This window comes from Schistocerca nitens, chromosome 11, assembly GCF_023898315.1.
Source record: "Schistocerca nitens isolate TAMUIC-IGC-003100 chromosome 11, iqSchNite1.1, whole genome shotgun sequence".
Classification (NCBI taxonomy): Eukaryota; Metazoa; Arthropoda; class Insecta; order Orthoptera; family Acrididae; genus Schistocerca; species Schistocerca nitens.
Window position 1 is genome coordinate 76,542,111 of NC_064624.1, and position 20,650 is coordinate 76,562,760.

The 20,650-nt window shown below is 43.2% G+C and overlaps 1 protein-coding gene across 1 annotated transcript in view; it reads right to left on the bottom strand.

Annotated features, from left to right (window-relative positions):
- Window positions 1–344: 344 nt before the first annotated feature.
- Window positions 345–20,650, bottom strand: part of LOC126213071 (adenylate cyclase type 5-like) — a 779,221-nt gene continuing 758,915 nt past the window's right edge. Inside the window, exons 19-20 of the mRNA XM_049940658.1 lie at window positions 15,377–15,583; window positions 345–540 (exon numbers count right to left, since the gene is read on the bottom strand). Of these exons, the coding sequence (XP_049796615.1) occupies window positions 15,377–15,583 (207 nt within the window). The 3' untranslated portion in view covers window positions 345–540. The remainder of the gene's footprint in view (window positions 541–15,376; window positions 15,584–20,650) is intronic.

Below are 20,650 nucleotides of genomic sequence, written 5' to 3' on the forward strand. Positions count from 1 at the left end.
CAAAACTATTAATCCACAACATGCTGTACTTAAAATATGATGGAACCTACATATTTACTATTATCCTCTATTACTGATGGAACACATATGTGATTCATTTAGTTTGAAATAATAACACTATTCACTGTGTACATTAATGTTTTGAGACAGATACTAGAAAGTTCTTGATTTGGCACTTTATAACAATAATGTGATGGTTTCCTCCATAGTTATGAAGAAACTAGTATAACATTCTTGATTTCACTCATCCTGTCATATTGTAATAAGTCCTCTTACTTAATTGTAGTCCACACTTACATAACATTCTTCATTTCACTCATCTTATGTCATATTATTGAGACTTTCCAGTAGAAATACTTTTCATTGCAAACATGCTTCCTGTTGTTCTTATTACAGTAAAGTTCAGGATAAAGGATAACATTCCATCACAGAGTTGTGTTCATAGCTCATAAAAGTTGCAAAGAGATTTTCATTAGGTCTCTTGCAGTATCTTGCCAGGAAGACATTCAGGTGTCACTGTTACTTCTGGGATAGCCGAAACTGGAAGAGAAAAAAAAGGCATTTTTGAGTCTACAGTACTGAGGGTTGTGGTGCAAATACATTTTAGATTGCTTATCACTACACAACATTAGCAGAGTTTAAGGTATATTTAAGTATAGTTATATTTTGCCACTAGTGCCTTGTTGTAGTCAACCAAATCTGCTTTATACACTGATCAGCCAGAAATTGGGAATGAGCATGTGAAAGATACATAATGTACTAAAGTAGGTGTCTAGCAGGTAATAGGATTAAATGGATAACTATTATTCTCGGAACAGACGAAGTATAGGGACAGCTACTAGTCGATTTTAAATATCCATACATCATCTGGTACTGTAGACACTAAATACAGCCACTCAGTATAGGAAACAAATGTGAGCAGTAGCATAACAGAATGTGTAGTATCTATTGTGATAGGTACAAATTTAATAGTGAATGTCATCCATTGCTTGTTATCAGAACCAGAACTTCACAAAACCCATGTGTCAGTGTACATCAGAAAGCTAGCAGATGAAAATGAGATGTGATTATGTTGTTTCATAATATTTTGCTTGATTTGTTTATATTAAGCAGGCTCTGAAAATATATTTACTGTTTCTAGTTTTCAATATGTTTCCATGTCTAATGAACTGCATTTGTTAACATATTCATTACAATGTGTAACAAAACATTTATTGTTTTGTAAGTTCAGAACATACTTTTATGAAGAACAGACCATAAATTACCAAGCAGTGATTATTTAAGTTGTTTTCTATTACTTTGTTTGTCAACTTTTCCTATGACATCCAAACAATATTTACAATCTACAGTTGGAGGAATAAATAAATAAATATACTGTCAATTAGTATACCTTTGTTAACAGTTCGAAAAAGGATCCAATCCTTCATAGCATCTATTCTAATAAACATTTCAGAACAGTTCCAAGTCTGTCCAACAGTTCACAGCTTCTACAGGCTCATACATTGGAGTTATTCTGCCACTCACTATCTTGGATATTTTATGCTAACGAAATCCATGCTACTGCACTTTTGAGATAATTTTTGTCTAGAAAAAGTGATGTTTTGCTGCCAGAAAACTACTTAAATAAAAGGCAGATGGAATTCATTTATTTGTAGAAATTAGTTACTATCTAATTAATACCCACAAATCAGTAATCAACACAATATTTATCACTGTACCATCGAAAGTAGCTGTGAAGGTTATTGATGAGAAAATTGAGACAACTTTGCAGCACTAATAAAGTGGATCGATGTAGCTCCACAATATTTTCATTACTTTGTTTTAGACCTGATTTAGCTTTAGATGGATTTTATTATGTTGGTAATGAGTTCCACTGAGAGATTAATGTTGTTATTAGTATGATACAAGAGTAAAAAGGAGCAACATATGGATTACATCACTGAAAATACGAAAGAATGCCTGGAATCCATAAGAAATGGAACACATGCATTTCATATAACAAAATGTATCTAAACCAATTCTAGGAACTAGTAAACAATGTAAGAAGAGAAAAATCCAGACAGTGCTCGATTATTCTAGTGATGAAGACATATTACAAGGAGAAATTCTTGATGACAATAAAGACAAACATTTGGAACCATACAGAAGAAATCAATTGACATGTGTTAGCATCATCTACAGAGAATGAAGAGTACTTATGAAAACCACTGGCAAAATTGAAACCAATAAGATAGAGGATTCGTGTGTTTGGATGAAAGTAAACATTATCCTGATGTTATTGAAAGTTTTAACGGAGACAGTGCAACTGTAAATACCATGATAGTAAACATGCATTTTTTCACAATAATGAAGGATATATTTATGGAGGTACGTTCCATCTTTGCAACTAAATGATAGGCAGTTTGTTTCTTGCCCTAGGCGTTTCCCTTCTTTTATTGATAAATCGTCTTCAGTTTCCTGTAATACCTGTTTGTTTTTATATACATAATGAGTGCATTATGTAGCAGTTACAAGTATGTTACAATGTTACGTTTTTTTGATATTTTACTCTTGGTTTTCAGGTTACAAACAACTTTTTCAGCACATGTTTCGTGAAGTTAAACTATCGTTTGGTGCTACTTACGATTTCCAATGTTGCTAGTCCACATGTGTGATCAAATAAATAAATAAATAAAATAAAAAAATCCACTCTCAGAAAGAATGACACATTCACACATAAGAAAACACACACACATATATACACACAAAAAGAAGTGAACAAATATCAAACTCCACACACAACACACACACAAGACAAAACATAAACACACAGTGGCAGTTGGCAACACTACACACAGTTAACACACGCACATTCAACACACAATGAAAAGTGCAAGTGAAGTGTTGAACTAAACGTGATTGAAAGATACTGGAAATTGGCCATCTGGAGTATTGGGACCGATTACACATATCTGCAGGGTCACAAAAATGGACTAGTAACATTGGAAATCATAATTAACTCAAGCAATAACTTACATGCACGAAATTTGTGCTGCGGAAGTTCTTTCTAACCTGAAATACAAGAGGAAAACATGAGAACACGTAATATAGTAACGTGCTTGTACTGCATAGCGCACTTGCTGTACATACAAAAATAAACATTTATTACAGGCCACTGAAGACGCTTCATAAACAAAAGAAGCGAAAAGAATATGGCAAAAAACAAACAGTTTTTTCATTTATTTGCAAAGAAGGAACATATCTCCATGAATTTTGATGTAACTAAGGACGACAGGAAACAGAAAAAATGGGAGGATATAGTTGAATCTAGTATTTATTTTCTCAGTTCCACAGTTGGTCAAAGGTCATGAATTGTGCTTAATATTTTCTTTGTTTAGTCAGTAACATTTTGACGTACCAACATACCTAATGAAACATTGGTCTCTTTTTTGATAGCAAAAACACTAAATTTTGTTCACGTTTATGACTTTTTTTTACAACTTATATTACAAAAAGTTGTGTTCCTCTGTATTTTTGTAATATTTGTCTCTCTGATTCCAAAAAGTACATAGATGTTGGTTTAATATGGTCTTATCAGGTAACTCAATAAATTTTAAAGAGGGTGACATTGGCCCAAGCTATTACACTGTCTTATAATTGAAACAAAGTAAGCCACTCCAGCAGCTATTTTGCTCCAATTTTTGAAAGCTTATAATATTTCAAAAATAAGTCTTTGATATCATTCTATGTTGCTAGATGGTTTCTATATTGTTCTAGAATGGACTAACTTCATTTTCAAAAGTCATTGTACAGCACTACTATGCATTACATGATTTTGTTTGAAAAACTATCCAAAAGGGGAGGAAAGTAACCCCACTTGACAGTAATGAGAACATGGAGTGTAAGAAATGTTGCTCTTATTAACACTGTGTTACGAAATTTTCTCATTATGTTCTTAACGAAAGTAATGACACCTAATAGAAATGTGTGGCAACAGTATGGAGAAATGAAAATGGTGAAGTTAACTGGTCAAAAGGAAGGACGAGAAATAAAAGAATAATGTTAGTAGGGGATATGGGAGGAAGAAAACGGAAACAGAAAGGGATGAGAAAAGCAGAGTAGGCAGTCTGACCATTAATGGTTCCCTGCTGGATACAGGGAAAACAGCTAGGATATGCCTAGAGGGAAGCTGCATCCATGTTAACAGGTGCACAGTGGATATGGATAAGATGCAGGTTATAAGGTATATCTTGTTCCAGGGTCGTGTGGCTGAAGTGGAGAAAGAAATGCAAAAAGTTTAGTGTTGTGCAAAGGTGAAGCGAAGATGCTGGGTATATCCAATCTCATTTTGCAGTTATGGAATAGCTAGTGAGCACAGCAATGCTTCGCAATTGCTAAATACGAATATGTATGGAAATTGGATATTCATCCTAATCTTCTTCCCTCCACTTCTCCTCCCCCAATTTTCTGGCCATCTCCTCCGCCTGCCCCTCTCCCTATGCCTCATCTCTCCTCCCCTCTTTCTGACGATCTCCTCATCCATTTCCTCCCAGCTCTCTCTGACTTTAGACCTTCTATATTGTTACTGCAAACGAAACCTTGATTGTGAATTGAAATCGCTTAAAATAAGTAGGTAAATCGGTTTGGGATCATTGGCATGTGGGGTATGATACGCTTCGTAGTATTACAGGTGGTTATAAAATATTACGATAGCTTGGTAGTAAAGGATATTGTGTGTAACATTGGCACTGTTTCCAATATTGCAGTTCAAGACATAAGTTAAAGGCTTGTAGAACATAAACTAACGCTAAATCGCAACAAGATTCAGTTTTTCCGGCTTCTAAAATACAAATAAAAGAAACCTGACGTGCTAATCACACTGAATCGGCATATGATTAGTAAGACTAAACAGTTCAAGTTTCTAGGCATTCAGATTGATAGTAAGCTGTTGTGGAAAGCCCACATTCAGGGCATTGTTCAAAAACTTCATGCTGCCATTTTTACTGTTAGCTGCCGTTTTTAATATTACAGCAGTACCGGTAACAAGTGATAGTTCGACTCGAAAAGTAGTGTGATTTGCCTATTTTCATTCGATTATGACATATGGTATTATATTTTGGAGTAAAACATCCCATTCTCAAAAGGAGTTTTCGCCTCAGAAACGGGCGGCTCGGACCACAAGTGGTGTTAAGTTCGCGAACCTCTTGTCGACCCCTGTTCTTTGGTCTGGGTATTCTGACACTGGCCTCTCAACATTTACATTCTTTAATGTCGTTTTTGGCTAACAGTATCAGCTTAATCCCAAGAATTAGCGGTTCTCACTCCGTTAATACTACGCAGAAATCCATTTGCATTTGGACCGCACCTCCTCCTCTCTTGTGCAGAAAGGCGCACAATATTCTGCTGCAGCCATTTTCGGTAAGCTGCCACAAGATATCAAAAATTTTAGCAGTGTTCCAAGCGCTTTCAAACCTAAACTGAAGAGTTTCGCCGGCCGCGGTAGTGTAGCGGTTCTAGGCGCTCAGTCCGGAACCGCGGGACTGCTACGGTCGCAGGTTCGAATCCTGCCTCGGGCATGGATGTGTCTGATGTCCCTACGTTAGTTAGGTTTAAGTAGTTCTAAGTACTAGGGGACTGATGACCACAGATGTTGAGTCCCATAGTGCTCAGAGCCATTTGAACCATTTTTTGAAGGGTTTCCTCATAGGTAACGACTTCTGTTCTGTCGAGGAGGTTCTTGAAAAATTAATCTACTTGCTGTGTTACATTGATTGCATTTGTATAAATTTGTAGTTTGTCGTCGTTTTGGGATTCATAAACATTTTATCCTATTTATTATTACTTTTATGTTGTAATTTTATGTAGCGAAACGTTCCACGACCTTGGAGATTTACTCCTGAATTTGATCATACGGAACTACTCGTGTAAATTAAGAATGAAAAAAGGGACACCTGTCCAGTTTCTGTCTCTCTTTGAGAGTAGCTTTAGTGAGAGTACTTATAGTTTTAATCTGTGGATGGCTGCGTTTACAAAGTACAGATTCAGTACTTGTGTTCTAATCATAAGCCGGCAAGGCATAAATATTACTTCCCCCTCTTCTGTAAAATTATCAGAGAGGAATGAATTAAAACAGTATATTGTTGTGTTTGCAATTTTTTGTTGGAAAAATGTATGTAAGAAGAGAAAATACGTACAGGAGAAACAATTTGTCTAAAGGGTTAAATACCCTCCTATCGCAGTCGAAACTGACAGCGAGATAGAAATCGCTCGTTTTGGCAGCAGAGGGCAGCACTTTGTGTCTCTCAGTCGGTGGTTGATGTGGTTCATATGGGATACATATCGCTCACTAATGTAATATGAAGTTCCGACCTTTCGGACTTCTACTTCTCACATCTGTGTACTGCTAGCCTGTAGCGAGATGCTTTCGGAACTTGGAGAAAAATACTATGGACTATGCGGTGGATCTATAGAAGGCTGTGGGCGATCAAACGAGCCGGCACGAAAATCAGATAGAATCACCATTTTCTCAATTCCAAGAATGTCTGAAGCAACAAATTGTGTTTTCTTGTATATTACAGACGTTCCAGAATGAAATTTTCTCTCTGCAGCGGAGTGTGCGCTGATGTAAAACTTCCTAGCAGATTAAGACTGTGTCGGGCAGAGACTCGGACTCGGGACCTTTGCCTTTCGCAAGAAAGTGCTCTACCGACTGAGTAAAGCTGTGAGGAGACGTTGTGAGTCGTGCTTCGGGAGCTCAGCCTTTAGTGCACTTCACCAGGAAACGCAAAGGTCCCGAATTCGAGTCTTGCCCAAGCACGCAGTTTTTACTTGCCAGGAAGTTTCATGACAGACATTGTTTTGAAACTTTAATACATATCTAAGCAGTTCTGCTAGTTCGTACATTATTTATGTATCAAGTGGGACGTATATGCCAGAGAAAACTTCGCAGAATGTAGAAAACATTGATGTGGGGTATGTCAAAGGAATCTTCAAATGTTGTACTGAAAAATTTTGTGAGGTATTTCAGTTTATCGTTTTCATTGGAATAAATGTGTTTTGATATGGATCTGTTAAACTTTTTTCCATGATTGATAAAATCATCCTAAAATTAAAAATCTAGCTCGGAAAAATCCTGTGTTTTCATGAAAACATGGATCTAATAAGCTTCGTGAGACAAATACGACCCACTCTACCAATTTTCGAAACTTAACAATTTTGGTAGTGCAAGTGTGTTATTTATATGCAGACGTGGTGGGTGTTCTTTCAGACATCGAATAGAACAGACGCAATACATTCGTATAATTGATTCGCCTAGGTGGACAATGGGTCCGCCTTCTTCAGTGCGGTTGCACAAGTGTATCCGACCTCCGGCGGGATTCTCAGAGTAGCGATCGTGAAGAAAATGGGCAGTGGCTGCGGGTAGGTGACGCTCGGTGGAAATGTGTGTCGGCCGCAAGGCGTGCCGAGGTAGTCGGTGCAGTTGCGCTGACGCAGTGTCCTGGGTGGCACAGTCGTTAACACACCTGCCCAGTAAGCAGGAGGTCCTGTGTTTGAGACCCAGCCAGGCACACATTTTCACCCATCGCCGATGTTTCTGCGTAATGTCCCGAAGCAGCTGACATCAGTAATCCCTTTCGTTTCGTTTCCTTCCCCTCCTCCACCTTCAGTTTAAATATAGAGCGTTATTTATCACAAAGGAAGACAGTTTTCGACCTATTATTTTCCAAATGTATGCAAAATAAAGTTCATCATGAAAGAGTTACGAGAAAACCTGTACATAGTCATCAAAGAAATACACAGCCTGTGCCTATCCAAATGTTCATTAGAATAACGTGTAAAAGTTCGAAGTAAATCTGTCAAGAACTTAAGGAGATTTTTGATAACAGCGTTGCTCCTTAATGCACCGATAGAAAAAAAAATCACAGCACCAAGAAGAAGTTCTGCAACATAAAAGAAAGTCGGTAGACGTGGTTCCACACCTGAAAGGAGACGTCTATTCAAGTTTCACACCAGCTCTATAAGAGTGGCGCTGGTAGCAGCAATATGAGGATGTACACTCCTGGAAATTGAAATAAGAACACCGTGAATTCATTGTCCCAGGAAGGGGAAACTTTATTGACACATTCCTGGGGTCAGATACATCACATGATCACACTGACAGAACCACAGGCACATAGACACAGGCAACAGAGCATGCACAATGACGGCACTAGTACAGTGTATATCCACCTTTCGCAGCAATGCAGGCTGCTATTCTCCCATGGAGACGATCGTAGAGATGCTGGATGTAGTCCTGTGGAACGGCTTGCCATGCCATTTCCACCTGGCGCCTCAGTTGGACCAGCGTTCGTGCTGGACGTGCAGACCGCGTGAGACGACGCTTCATCCAGTCCCAAACATGCTCAATGGGGGACAGATCCGGAGATCTTGCTGGCCAGGGTAGCTGACTTACACCTTCTAGAGCACGTTGGGTGGCACGGGATACATGCGGACGTGCATTGTCCTGTTGGAACAGCAAGTTCCCTTGCCGGTCTAGAACGATGGGTTCGATGACGGTTTGGATGTACCGTGCACTATTCAGTGTCCCCTCGACGATCACCAGTGGTGTACGGCCAGTGTAGGAGATCGCTCCCCACACCATGATGCCGGGTGTTGGCCCTGTGTGCCTCGGTCGTATGCAGTCCTGATTGTGGCGCTCACCTGCACGGCGCCAAACACGCATACGACCATCATTGGCACCAAGGCAGAAGCGACTCTCATCGCTGAAGACGACACGTCTTCATTCGTCCCTCCATTCACGCCTGTCGCGACACCACTGGAGGCGGGCTGCACGATGTTGGAGCGTGAGCGGAAGACGGCCAAACGGTGTGCGGGACCGTAGCCCAGCTTCATGGAGACGGTTGCGAATGGTCCTCGCCGATACCCCAGGAGCAACAGTGTCCCTAATTTGCTGGGAAGTGGCGGTGCGGTCCCCTACGGCACTGCGTAGGATCCTACGGTCTTGGCGTGCATCCGTGCGTCGCTGCGGTCCGGTCCCAGGTCGACGGGCACGTGCACCTTCCGCCGACCACTGGCGACAACATCGATGTACTGTGGAGACCTCACGCCCCACGCGTTGAGCAATTCGGCGGTACGTCCACCCGGCCTCCCGCATGCCCACTATACGCCCTCGCTCAAAGTCCGTCAACTGCACATACGGTTCACGTCCACGCTGTCGCGGCATGCTACCAGTGTTAAAGACTGCGATGGAGCTTCGTATGCCACGGCAAACTGGCTGACACTGACGGCGGCGGTGCACAAATGCTGCGCAGCTAGCGCCATTCGACGGCCAACACCGCGGTTCCTGGTGTGTCCGCTGTGCCGTGCGTGTGATCATTGCTTGTACAGCCCTCTCGCAGTGTCCGGAGCAAGTATGGTGGGTCTGACACACCGGTGTCAATGTGTTCTTTTTTCCATTTCCAGGAGTGTAAATCAAGTTTTCTTTAAATACACGCTGTAAAGATCGTGAGTATGAATTACCTATGAGACTCGACGTGGTGAGTCCATGTTAAGAATGCCTCTAAGGCGACAAAGACGCCATTATCAACACTGCAGTGTGTTTGAACGAGGTTGTGCAAAAGGGCTACAAGAAGCTGGACGTGCCTTCTGTGGTATTGCAGAAAGACTTGGCGGGAATGTAGCGTCTGTACACGACTGCTGCCAGAGGTGATCACGGGAATCTATGGTCGCAAGAAGACACGGCCCCGCACTACCATGTGGGATTACCGAGAGGGAAGTCAACTGTGTTCGGCTGACAGCTCTGGCGCATCATAATGCATCTGCAGCAGCCATTTGACCAGCAGTTGGCACCACAGTGACACAACGCCCTGTAGCGTGCATTCCAATGACCCCACGCCACCGCCATTTGCGACTTCCGTGGTCTCAAGCGAGAGGTCACTAGAGGGCTGGGTGGAGGTCTGTTGAGTTTCCTGATGAAAGCCGGTTGTGCCTCAGTGCAAATGAGGGCCGTATATTGGTTTGAAGGGGGCCAGTTGAGGGCAAGTAACCAACTTGTCTGCATGCTAGACACGATAGGCCTACACCCGGAGGTATGGTCTGGGATGCGGTTCCATGTGACTGTGTGGAGCACTCTCGTGGTTATCCCACGCACCCTGACTGCAAATTTGTACGTCAGTCTGGTGATTCGACCTGCTGTACTGCCATTTATGAACAGCATTCCAGGCGGTGTTTACCAACAGCATAACGCTCGCCCACATACCGGCTTTGTAACCCGACATGCTCTATGGAGTGCCGACATGTTGCCTCGGCCTGCTCAGTCACCAGATTTGTCATCAGTGAAGCATATATGGCACATCATCAGAGGACAACTCCGTTGTCATCCACACCTAGCATTAAGTGTCCCTTCATTGCCCCACCGAATGCAACAGACATGCAACTGACATCTGCCACCTGTACAACACAATGCATGCACGTTTGCATGCTCGCATTCAACATTCTGGCAGTTACACCGATTAATAATGTGCTAGCATTTCACATTTGCAATAGCTTATCTCGTGCTCACAGTAATCAGTGATCTTCCTATGTTAATCACTGAAATATGTTACCTAGACAAATGCGTTCCAGAAATTTCATTATTCTGTAATGCATACGTGCATTCCCTTCACGTATTTAGGCCAAGCATTACACACATTTATGCAATCGGTAGCAGCGAGGCTACACGTACATCTGACAATTACGCGTCAGCAAGGAGTATTAATGATTACATATATATATATAGGGTGTTTCAAAAATGAGCGGTATATTTGAAACGGCAATAAAAACTAAACGAGCAGCGATAGAAATACACCGTTTGTTGCAATATGCTTGGGACAACAGTACATTTTCAGGCAGACAAACTTTCGAAATTACAGTAGTTACAATTTTCAATAACAGATGGCGCTGCAGTCTGGGAAACTCTATAGTACGATATTTTCCACATATCCACCATGCGTAGCAATAATATGGCGTAGTCTCTGAATGAAATTACCCGAAACCTTTGACAACGTGTCTGGCGGAATGGCTTCACATGCAGATGAGATGTACTGCTTCAGCTGTTCAATTGTTTCTGGATTCTGGCGGTACACCTGGTCTTTCAAGTGTCCCCACAGAAAGAAGTCACAGGGGTTCATGTCTGGCGAATAGGGAGGCCAATCCACGCCGCCTCCTGTATGTTTCGGATAGCCCAAAGCAATCACACGATCATCGAAATATTCATTCAGGAAATTAAAGACGTCGGCCGTGCGATGTGGCCGGGCACCATCTTGCATAAACCACGAGGTGTTCGCAGTGTCGTCTAAGGCAGTTTGTACCGCCACAAATTCACGAAGAATGTCCAGATAGCGTGATGCAGTAATCGTTTCGGATCTGAAAAATGGGCCAATGATTCCTTTGGAAGACATGGCGGCCCAGACCAGTACTTTTTGAGGGTGCAGGGACGATGGGACTGCAACATGGGGCTTTTCGGTTCCCCATATGCGCCAGTTCTGTTTATTGACGAAGCCATCCAGGTAAAAATAAGCTTCGTCAGTAAACCAAATGCTGCCCACATGCATATCGCCGTCATCAATCCTGTGTACTATATCGTTAGCGAATGTATCTCGTGCAGCAATGGTAGCGGCGCTGAGGGGTTGCCGCGTTTGAATTTTGTATGGATAGAGGTGTAAACTCTGGCGCATGAGACGATACGTGGACGTTGGCGTCATTTGGACCGCAGCTGCAACACGGCGAACGGAAACCCGAGGCCACTGTTGGATCACCTGCTGCACTAGCTGCGCGTTGCCCTCTGTGGTTGCCGTACGCGGTCGCCCTACCTTTCCAGCACGTTCATCCGTCACGTTCCCAGTCCGTTGAAATTTTTCAAACAGATCCTTTATTGTATCGCTTTTCGGTCCTTTGGTTACATTAAACCTCCGTTGAAAACTTCGTCTTGTTGCAACAACACTGTGTTCTAGGCGGTGGAATTCCAACACCAGAAAAATCCTCTGTTCTAAGGAATAAACCATGTTGTCTACAGCACACTTGCACGTTGTGAACAGCACACGCTTACAGCAGAAAGACGACGTACAGAATGGCGCACCCACAGACTGCGTTGTCTTCTATATCTTTCACATCGCTTGCAGCGCCATCTGTTGTTGAAAATTGTAACTACTGTAATTTCGAAAGTTTGTCCGCCTGAAAATGTACTGTTGTCCCAAGCATATTGCAACAAACGGTGTATTTCTATCGCTGCTCGTTTAGTTTTTATTGCCGTTTCAAATATACCGGTCATTTTTGAAACACCCTATATATATATATATATATATATATATAGGAAACGAGTGAGGTGTTCCTATTGGCTGCGGGAGAAAGGTGGGGTCTCTCTTGACATTCGCCAAGACAGGGCGAGTTAGTAGCGAAGCGCCACTCAAAACGCACGGTCGAGTAACCGGGGGCGGCTCTGAAAGAACGGTCGCGAGCAAATATTCCGGCTATTAAACAAGATATAAAGTGAAGGTATTAGTTATCAGAACGCCACGTGTCGTGGGCAGTGTCTATGGAAAGTGAGAACTGTGTTAATGTGTTGTAAGGGCTGAATGTAACGGCGTAGCCCAAAGCCGCCATATTGCAAATCCTGTGACGTGTCTTTATTAAAACGAGTGCAGTACAAAACGTTGTTGATATTTAACAATTGGCATCCCGAAACACTCCAGTTCAGCAGGATCAAAACCTACACGGAACCTGGCACCTGAGCGATACTACTGTGCGACGAGGGACTACCGAAGCAGCAAGACACCAGGTTAGTGATACACCGACCAGAGAAGTACTTCCTTCTAGCTAAAATGCCGCTGAGGGCATTGTAAGTCTACATGAATAATATTTTGGTACTACAATTTTTACCATTAGCGTCTATTACATATACCGGGTGATCAAAAAGTCAGTATACGAGGTGCGGCTAGAAAAAAACCGGACTGATGCTGGAAAAAACATTTATTTACAATTATCTACAATTTCATGTTATCTCCTTCAATGTACTCTCCTCCTCGGTCTCTACACCGCTCCATACGAATTTTCCACTGTTCATAGCAATGCTGCAGATCATTTTCGGTAAGTCCATACATTACTTCCGTCGCTTTTTCTTTTACTGCTTCAACAGTCTCAAATCTAGTTCCTTTCAAAGCTGACTTGACTTTAGGGAAAAGAAAAAAGTCACAGGGGGCCAAATCAGGTGAGTAGGGTGGATGATCTAAGATGGGAATGTTGTGTTTTGCCAAAAACGTCTTCACTGACGACGCACTGTGAGCTGGGGCATTGTCTTGGTGAAGGATCCATGACTTTTTTCTCCACAAATCGTTCCGTTTTCTCCGTACTCGCTCACGTAGGGTAGCCAGGACGCTAATGTAGTAATGCTGATTCACTGTTTGTCCCTCTGGTACCCAATCAATGTGCACAATCCCTTTGATGTCAAAAAAAAACAATCATCATTGCCTTGAATTTCGATTTTGACATTCGTGCTTTTTTTTGTCGTGGAGAACCAGGAGTTTTCCAATGCATCGATTGGCGTTTAGTTTCGGGATCGTAAGTAAAAAACCACGATTCATCGCAAGTAATAACATTTTGTAAGAAGGTGGGATCACTTTCAATGTTTTCCAGGATGTCAGAACAAATCATTCTTCGGCGTTCCTTCTGTTCAATTGTGAGACACTTTGGAACCATTTTTGAACGCACTTTGTTCATGTTGAAACTTTCATGAAGAATCTGCCTAACACTTTCCTTGTCAACTCCTGTTAACTCAGACACTGCTCTGATAGTTAAACGGCGATCTTGTCGAACAAGTTTACCGATTTTTTCAATGTTTGCATCAGTTTTTGCTGACAATGGTCTGCCAGTGCGAGTGTCATCACTGGTGTCTTCGCGGCCATCTTTAAATCGTTTAAACCACTCAAACACTTGTGTTCGCGATAAACAATCATCGCCGTACACTTGTTGTAACATTACAAACGTTTCACTTGCAGATTTTCCTAGTTTGAAACAAAATTTGATGTTAACACGCTGTTCTTTCTGTACACTCAACATTTTCCGACGCACAGACAAAACGTCAACTACTTAAAACAGACGCCACGGGCAGACTGAGTGCAGGAGGCAGATGAAACTCGAGCAGTAGGCGGAGCAAGAGTCACGTGACAGGCCACGCTACTTTCAGCCTTATTGCATTCGTTTTATTGTTACACCAGTACTAGTCCGGTTTTTTCTAGCCACACCTCGTAAATTTGAAAACTGCATAAATCACGGAATAGTGTAGATAGAGAGGTACAAATTGACACACATGCTTGGAATGACATGGGGTTTTATTAGAACAAAAAACAAAAATTACAAAAGTTCAAAAAATGTCCGAGAGATGGCTCTTCATCTGATCAGAATAGCAATAATAAGCATAACAAAGTAAGACAAAGAAAAGCTCATCTTCTTTACAGGAAATGCTCAATATGTCCACCATCATTCCTCAACAATAGCTGTAGTCGAGGAATATTGTTGTGAACAGCACCGTAAAGCACGTCCGTAGTTATGGTGAGACATAGGCGTCGGATGATGTCTTTCAGCATCCCTAGAGATGTCGGTCGATCACGATACACTTTCAACTTCAGGTAACCCCAAAGCCAATAATCACACAGACTGAGGTCTGGGGACCTGGGAGGCCAAGCGTGACGAAAGTGGCGGCTGAGCACATGATCATCACCAAACGACGCGCGCAAGAGATCTTTCACGCGTCTAGCAATATGGGGTGGTTCTAATAAAACCCCACGTCATTCCAAGCATGTATGTCAATTTTTACCTCTCTATCTACATTATTCCGTGGTTTATTAAGTTTTCAAATTTATACTGACTTATTGATCACCCGGTATAGTTAGGTATCATATACATTAAAAACAGCCTATATCCGTCACAATGTTCATTACAGTATCGTATAAAAATATGATGGAAAATGGTCAAGAACTTTTAGAGGTTTTTGGTACGAACGTAAAACAACGACTTGTCTTGATGTAGTAGTGTGAGGAGGGGTATTGAGGACACCAGAAACCAATGAAGTAAACAGTGTGTGTGAATATCGCGTCGCCTACCTGTCCACATCCAGCCTGAGAATAGGACGGACTTAGATGATGGACGAACAGAATGTTAGAAACATATCTTAGGTAGGCTTTCATAGCTGGCTCGACTCGTCTATATTGTTAATATCCTGCACGGAACCCCGTTTTTGTGTGTTGTTTCCTGTTTTGTCAGCGAGTGCCATGACGTGCTGCACAACAGCTGAAGTTGTTCTTGTAGGTGGCTTCTAGGGAACACGATGACCAGGTGAGAGGAGGCGGCTGCTCGCAGTACCTACCTAGCTCTCGGACGCTCCACCGCTGTTAGCGTCACCACTGGGCGCCGGCGGCGGCTCTGATGACGCTGGCGTCGACGGCGCCGGCGTGGTGGCGTACCCATTGAGGAAGTAGGTGACCATCTCGCCCTTGCCCTTCACCTTGATGGTGCCGCGGCAGGTGAGCGGGTAGCCCTTGGCGTGCAGTATGTGGTACATCTCCTGCGTGACCTGCACACGAGACATCCAGGTGACGTGAAGAAGACGCTGCGGTGCGTCTAAGAGGTCTTTACGACTGTACAACTTTACATTGTACAAAAGAAGTTTATTGGGATAGCTTACAGAATCGGTAGATGTGTCATTTTGTAGCAAGCAACTTTAAGTTTGACATAAAGGTGTCAAGTGTCATTTTGGTTCGATGTAACTACCATCTGCAATGTGGCAGACATCCCACCAGTAATCAATATCTTCCCGGCCACGACATCTTGGTAGATGATTGTTGCAGTGTCTGTGTGTTTACGGGTTGTATTTTTTCATATGACTTGTCAAGCCAGTGGCAGCACGGCATCTCTTGCCGCAATTGTCACAAGTGCATCTGGCTGCTGAGGCGGGAGCAGTGGTAGCATTGTGAAGCTTTTTGTGCCTTAATCTGTCTAACAAGCCTTCATCATACTTCGACATTCCAGATGATATATCATCACGCCACTCTGGTCTCATGCTAGCCCGTGCCTACCATCTGTTTGTGTCGATTCCAAAGCTCTCCATATCTCGTTTACAGGAGTCCTTGAACCTCAGTACAGGACGTCCTACAGGTCTTTTGGCTATAGAGATCTCTCCAAGCATCACCAAGCAGGGGAGTAACATATCCATAGTCCTTAAGGAAACACCAGAGAAAGAAATCCAGTGGCCCTTTACAGCCAGTTCACCGACCTGTGAAGTGATTATCGGAGAAACCTCGAACTTCCATGAGGAGATGAGGTGGTGCACCGTCTTGCTAGCAGTAAACCATCCCGTCTCGGTCATCTTCATCGACTTGTGGAATTAAACGTTTTCGAGCACATCCAGATACACAATGCCAGCGACAGTTTCCTCCACGAAGGAGAAAGGGCTGAACACTTTCAATTTGCTAACGGCACAAAACACTTTAACTTTGGGGCTGGTATGAACGTGTTCCAGGATTGAATGTGGGTTTTTGCTGTCTCAAATTGTTCAGCCGTTGACACAGTGGTGACAACGGTTCCTATCAGATCACCGAAGTTAAAGCGCTGTCGGATTGGGCTGTCGGACTCGGTCTGCTGAGCGCTGTTGAGAAGAGCGGTGCACTCAGCCCTTGTGAGGCAAACTGAGGAGCTGCTTCATTGAGGAGTGCTGCCTCTCGTCTCGTAAACTGACATACAGCCAGGAGAGCTGTGTGCTGACCACATGCCTCTCCGTATCTGCCTCCAGTGTTGCCTATGGGCTGAGGATGACACGGCGGCCGGTCGGTACCGGTGGCCATTCATGGCCTGTTTGGGCAGAGTTTTAGTTTTCTTATTCTGCAATGTGGGCGTTCACCATGGCAGCTGATGCAGAATTCGTGTCATGGAGCCAAAATACACAGTGAGCAAGCTCCGCATTGGTGAAAGCAGCCATTTTAACTGTGCACCACACTGGCACTCCTGTGTATGGAGTGGGACGCACCAAGCATGGCTAACCTATACATGGAATATTTCGAGGAGCGAGCATTGGATACGGCTCCAATGATACCCAAAGCAGGTTACAGGTATGTGGATGACACCTTTGTGGTATGGCCACATGGTAAAGATAAACACCTTGAGCTCCTGCAGCACCTCAGCGGTATACATGAAAACATCAAGATTACCATGGAAAAATGGAAGCCTACCCTTCATGAACATCCTGGTTACTAGAAACGCAGGAGGCACGCTGGGACATTCGGTATACAGGAAGGAAACACATACGAACCTATATCTCAATGCTAGGAGCTGTCACCATCCAGCGCAAGTTCGGGGCCTTATTGTGAAATACTTACAAAAAAATTATGATTCATAGTATTGCCCATCACTGGACACTACATTCTCCCGTCTTTCGGATAGCATACGAATCCCGTGTCGGAAGAACTGGGCGTCTTTTGTGGGGATCCATGAATCGATTCAATTTTGTTTTTGTTCATATGATCGGAAGTGCTGGTCAGCCCGCCGGCAGCTGTGGCCCAGCGGTTCTAGGCCCTTCAGTCCGGAACCGTGCTGCTGCTACGGTCGCAGGTTCGAATCCTGCCTCGGACATGGATGTGTGTGATGTCCTTAGGTTAGTTAGGTTTAAGTAGTTCTAAGTCTAGGGGACTGATGACCTCAGATGTTAAGTCCCATAGTGCTCAGAGCCATTTGAACGATATTTTTGAAAGTCTGCAATCACATAAAACTTAAGGTTTTTGGCTACAAAATGACACATCTAGCGATTCTGTAAGTTACTGCAATAAATTTCTATATCATACCAAAGTTGTTAAATCCTTTTTGATTGACGCTGTATTGTGCAATAACACTTTGATGCGGAATGATAGGCGATTAAGGCGCTGCTGTTGTGATAAGGGGACGTCCGCTAATTACTTAAGTTCAAAACAGAGGAGGGGCCCAGCAAAATCTCACCAAATTTCATTTAGAGGGTTGTGGGACTGGGGGTCGGAGGGTGGGGGGAGGGGGGGGGGAAGTGGGGGGAGGAAGCAGCAATGAAAATCCCACGCCAACTTCTAAAATCAGAGAATATGGGTGGGGCGTTTAATAAGCAACGCAACGCATTCTTTTTTCACGGCAAATTTCGGTTGCGAAAATGCGGAATTTGTTGTGGGACATCGTCGAATGTTCCCGCTTCAGCACCCATAGTTTAATAAAAAAGTTCCCATAGCTGGCAGTGCTACACGTAGCCTTCAATATGGGGACTATTACGGAGGTGCGTCCCAAGCAGAGAGCTGACACTGAGTTTCTTTAGGCGGAAAACCAGAGCATCGCAGATATTCATGGGCTGTTGCAATATATCTACAGAGATCTGAAACTTGGAATTGTGTAGTAAGATCTATGGGACCAAACTGCTGAGGTCATCGATGGTTCAAATGGCTCTGAGCACTATGCGACTTAACTTCTGAGGTCATCAGTCCCCTACAACTTAGAACTACTTAAACTTATCTAACCTACGGACATCACACACATCCATGCCCGAGGCAGGATTCGAACCTGCGACCGTAGCGGTCGTGCGGTTCCAGACTGAAGTGCCTAGAACAGCACGGCCACACCGGCCGGCTGAGGTCATCGGTCCCTAGGCTTACACACTACTTAACCTAAGTTTAACTTACGCTAAGGACAACACACACACCCATGCCCTAGGGACGACTCGAACCTCTGACGGGAGCAGCCGCGCGAACCGTGGCAAGGGGCCACTAAACCACACGGCTTCTCCGCGCGGCCACTGCGAGCTGACAGCGAACAAAATCACGGTGAGTCGTTGGGCGTGGCGTCTGTCGTCCTGGCAACAGAGTGGCGCAAACCTGTCCGATCTCCCGACGGCCCGGATCTCGCACCTCCCGACTCGCATCTGTTTGGCCCAACGAAGGATGCGCTCCATGGGAAGCAGTAGACGGATGCTGGGGGAGGTTACTTATGTTGCAGGACGCTGGGTTCGACGTCGACCAGTAGAGTGGTACCATGTGGGCGTACAGACCCGCACACTAAAGTGGCATATGACCGTCGCAATGAACGGAGATCATGTTAAAAAAAAAAAAAAAGAGTTTTGTAGCCAAAAGTGAGAGGAATAATACGCTGTACTAGAATCCTGAACAGATCCAACCAGCTTTCGGTAAAGAAATGTGTTATGCTACTTATCGGTGGCCCCTAGTACATTACTGTAATGGATAAAATTTTGTTTTGTATAATTAATCCCGAGCACAGACGTTATTGAAGTGGCCACCAGCCTTTATGGCCTCTCTGATCCGAACTGAATGCTTTACACGAGTACATGCCTGGGATTTCCTGATTTCAAACAAGTAGGACACGAGCGCTACTTTTAATTCAGTCGTGCCGGTCGGAATCACTGCATGTCAGTCAGTGAGTCCGTCGTGTTATTCCGGAACGTATATAAACCTCAGGTTACTGTGCTCAGCATGGATTTGTATCAAAACTTTTACAATGCATATGCTAAGCTACATGTCGACAAGTCGGCACAAACGTGCGAGCAAGATTTTAATCGTTTGTGGAAGGAAGCTAGGCTGAATTTCACCTGCAAGGTACAAACAATGTTCTCTTTTATCTGCAAAGGAAGTGGAGCTTCAGTAACATTTAATGAATATATATTATATGAATAAAACGTCAATTTTTCTAGGGTTCCGTCGAAACGGTTAATACTGTTTTCGTGTAGCCATTTTGTCGCTCTGTCTGTCTGTGTCTGTCCTCCCGAATACTACTCAGGGTCGGCATATGTAAAATAAAGTGTTTTTAACAAGTGATAAAAATGTGTTTTAATCACTTATTAAAATCACTTTTTAGTACACTTTACAAATAAAAAATTAGTTTTATAAAAATGTTATAATGAATGTTTAAAAAACAAATTTTCTACATTTATTTTTACATATTTTTACCCGACCAGCTCCCCTGCCATCTTGGTGGGTTTTGGTGAAATCTCACCAAGACGGGAGGGGAGTTGCAAATTTTAAACAAAAACCTTCCTGTAATTAAGTATCATCCCCTAATGCTCTAATTTGTTGCAAGCAGAAAAAGGTGGATGAAAAATTTGGTCAAGGAGCGTTGAAGACCGCTGACGAAAACTTATTTAGAGAATTGAGTTTAAACAAAAAACCAATGACTGTGTAAGTTTTTGTGTGTTGATGGTCCAATATTTAATACGTTACTGGAAATTATTATTTCCATTGACAAGCACTTGTCCCCCTGTTCCCCGCACCCCCCCCCCTCTCCCGCCCCTTCCAGATAAATTCCTCCGAACGCCAATATCTCCATCATCAGAAAACATAATTATGCCCCTACATCAATTCTCTGAAATTCACCATACGGTGCTTGGCGGAGGTAACTCCCCACCACTACTAGTCATTTCCTTTCCTGTTCCACTAGCAAACAGAGCGAGGGTGAAACGACTGTCTACATGCGATCGTATGGGCCCTAATTTATCTGGTCTTATCTTCGTGGACCTTACACTCAATGCATCTTAGTGGCAGTAGAATCATTCGGCAGTCAGCTTTAAATGTCGGTTCTCAAAATTTTCTCAATAGTGTTTGTCGAAAAGAACGCTGCATTCCCTCCA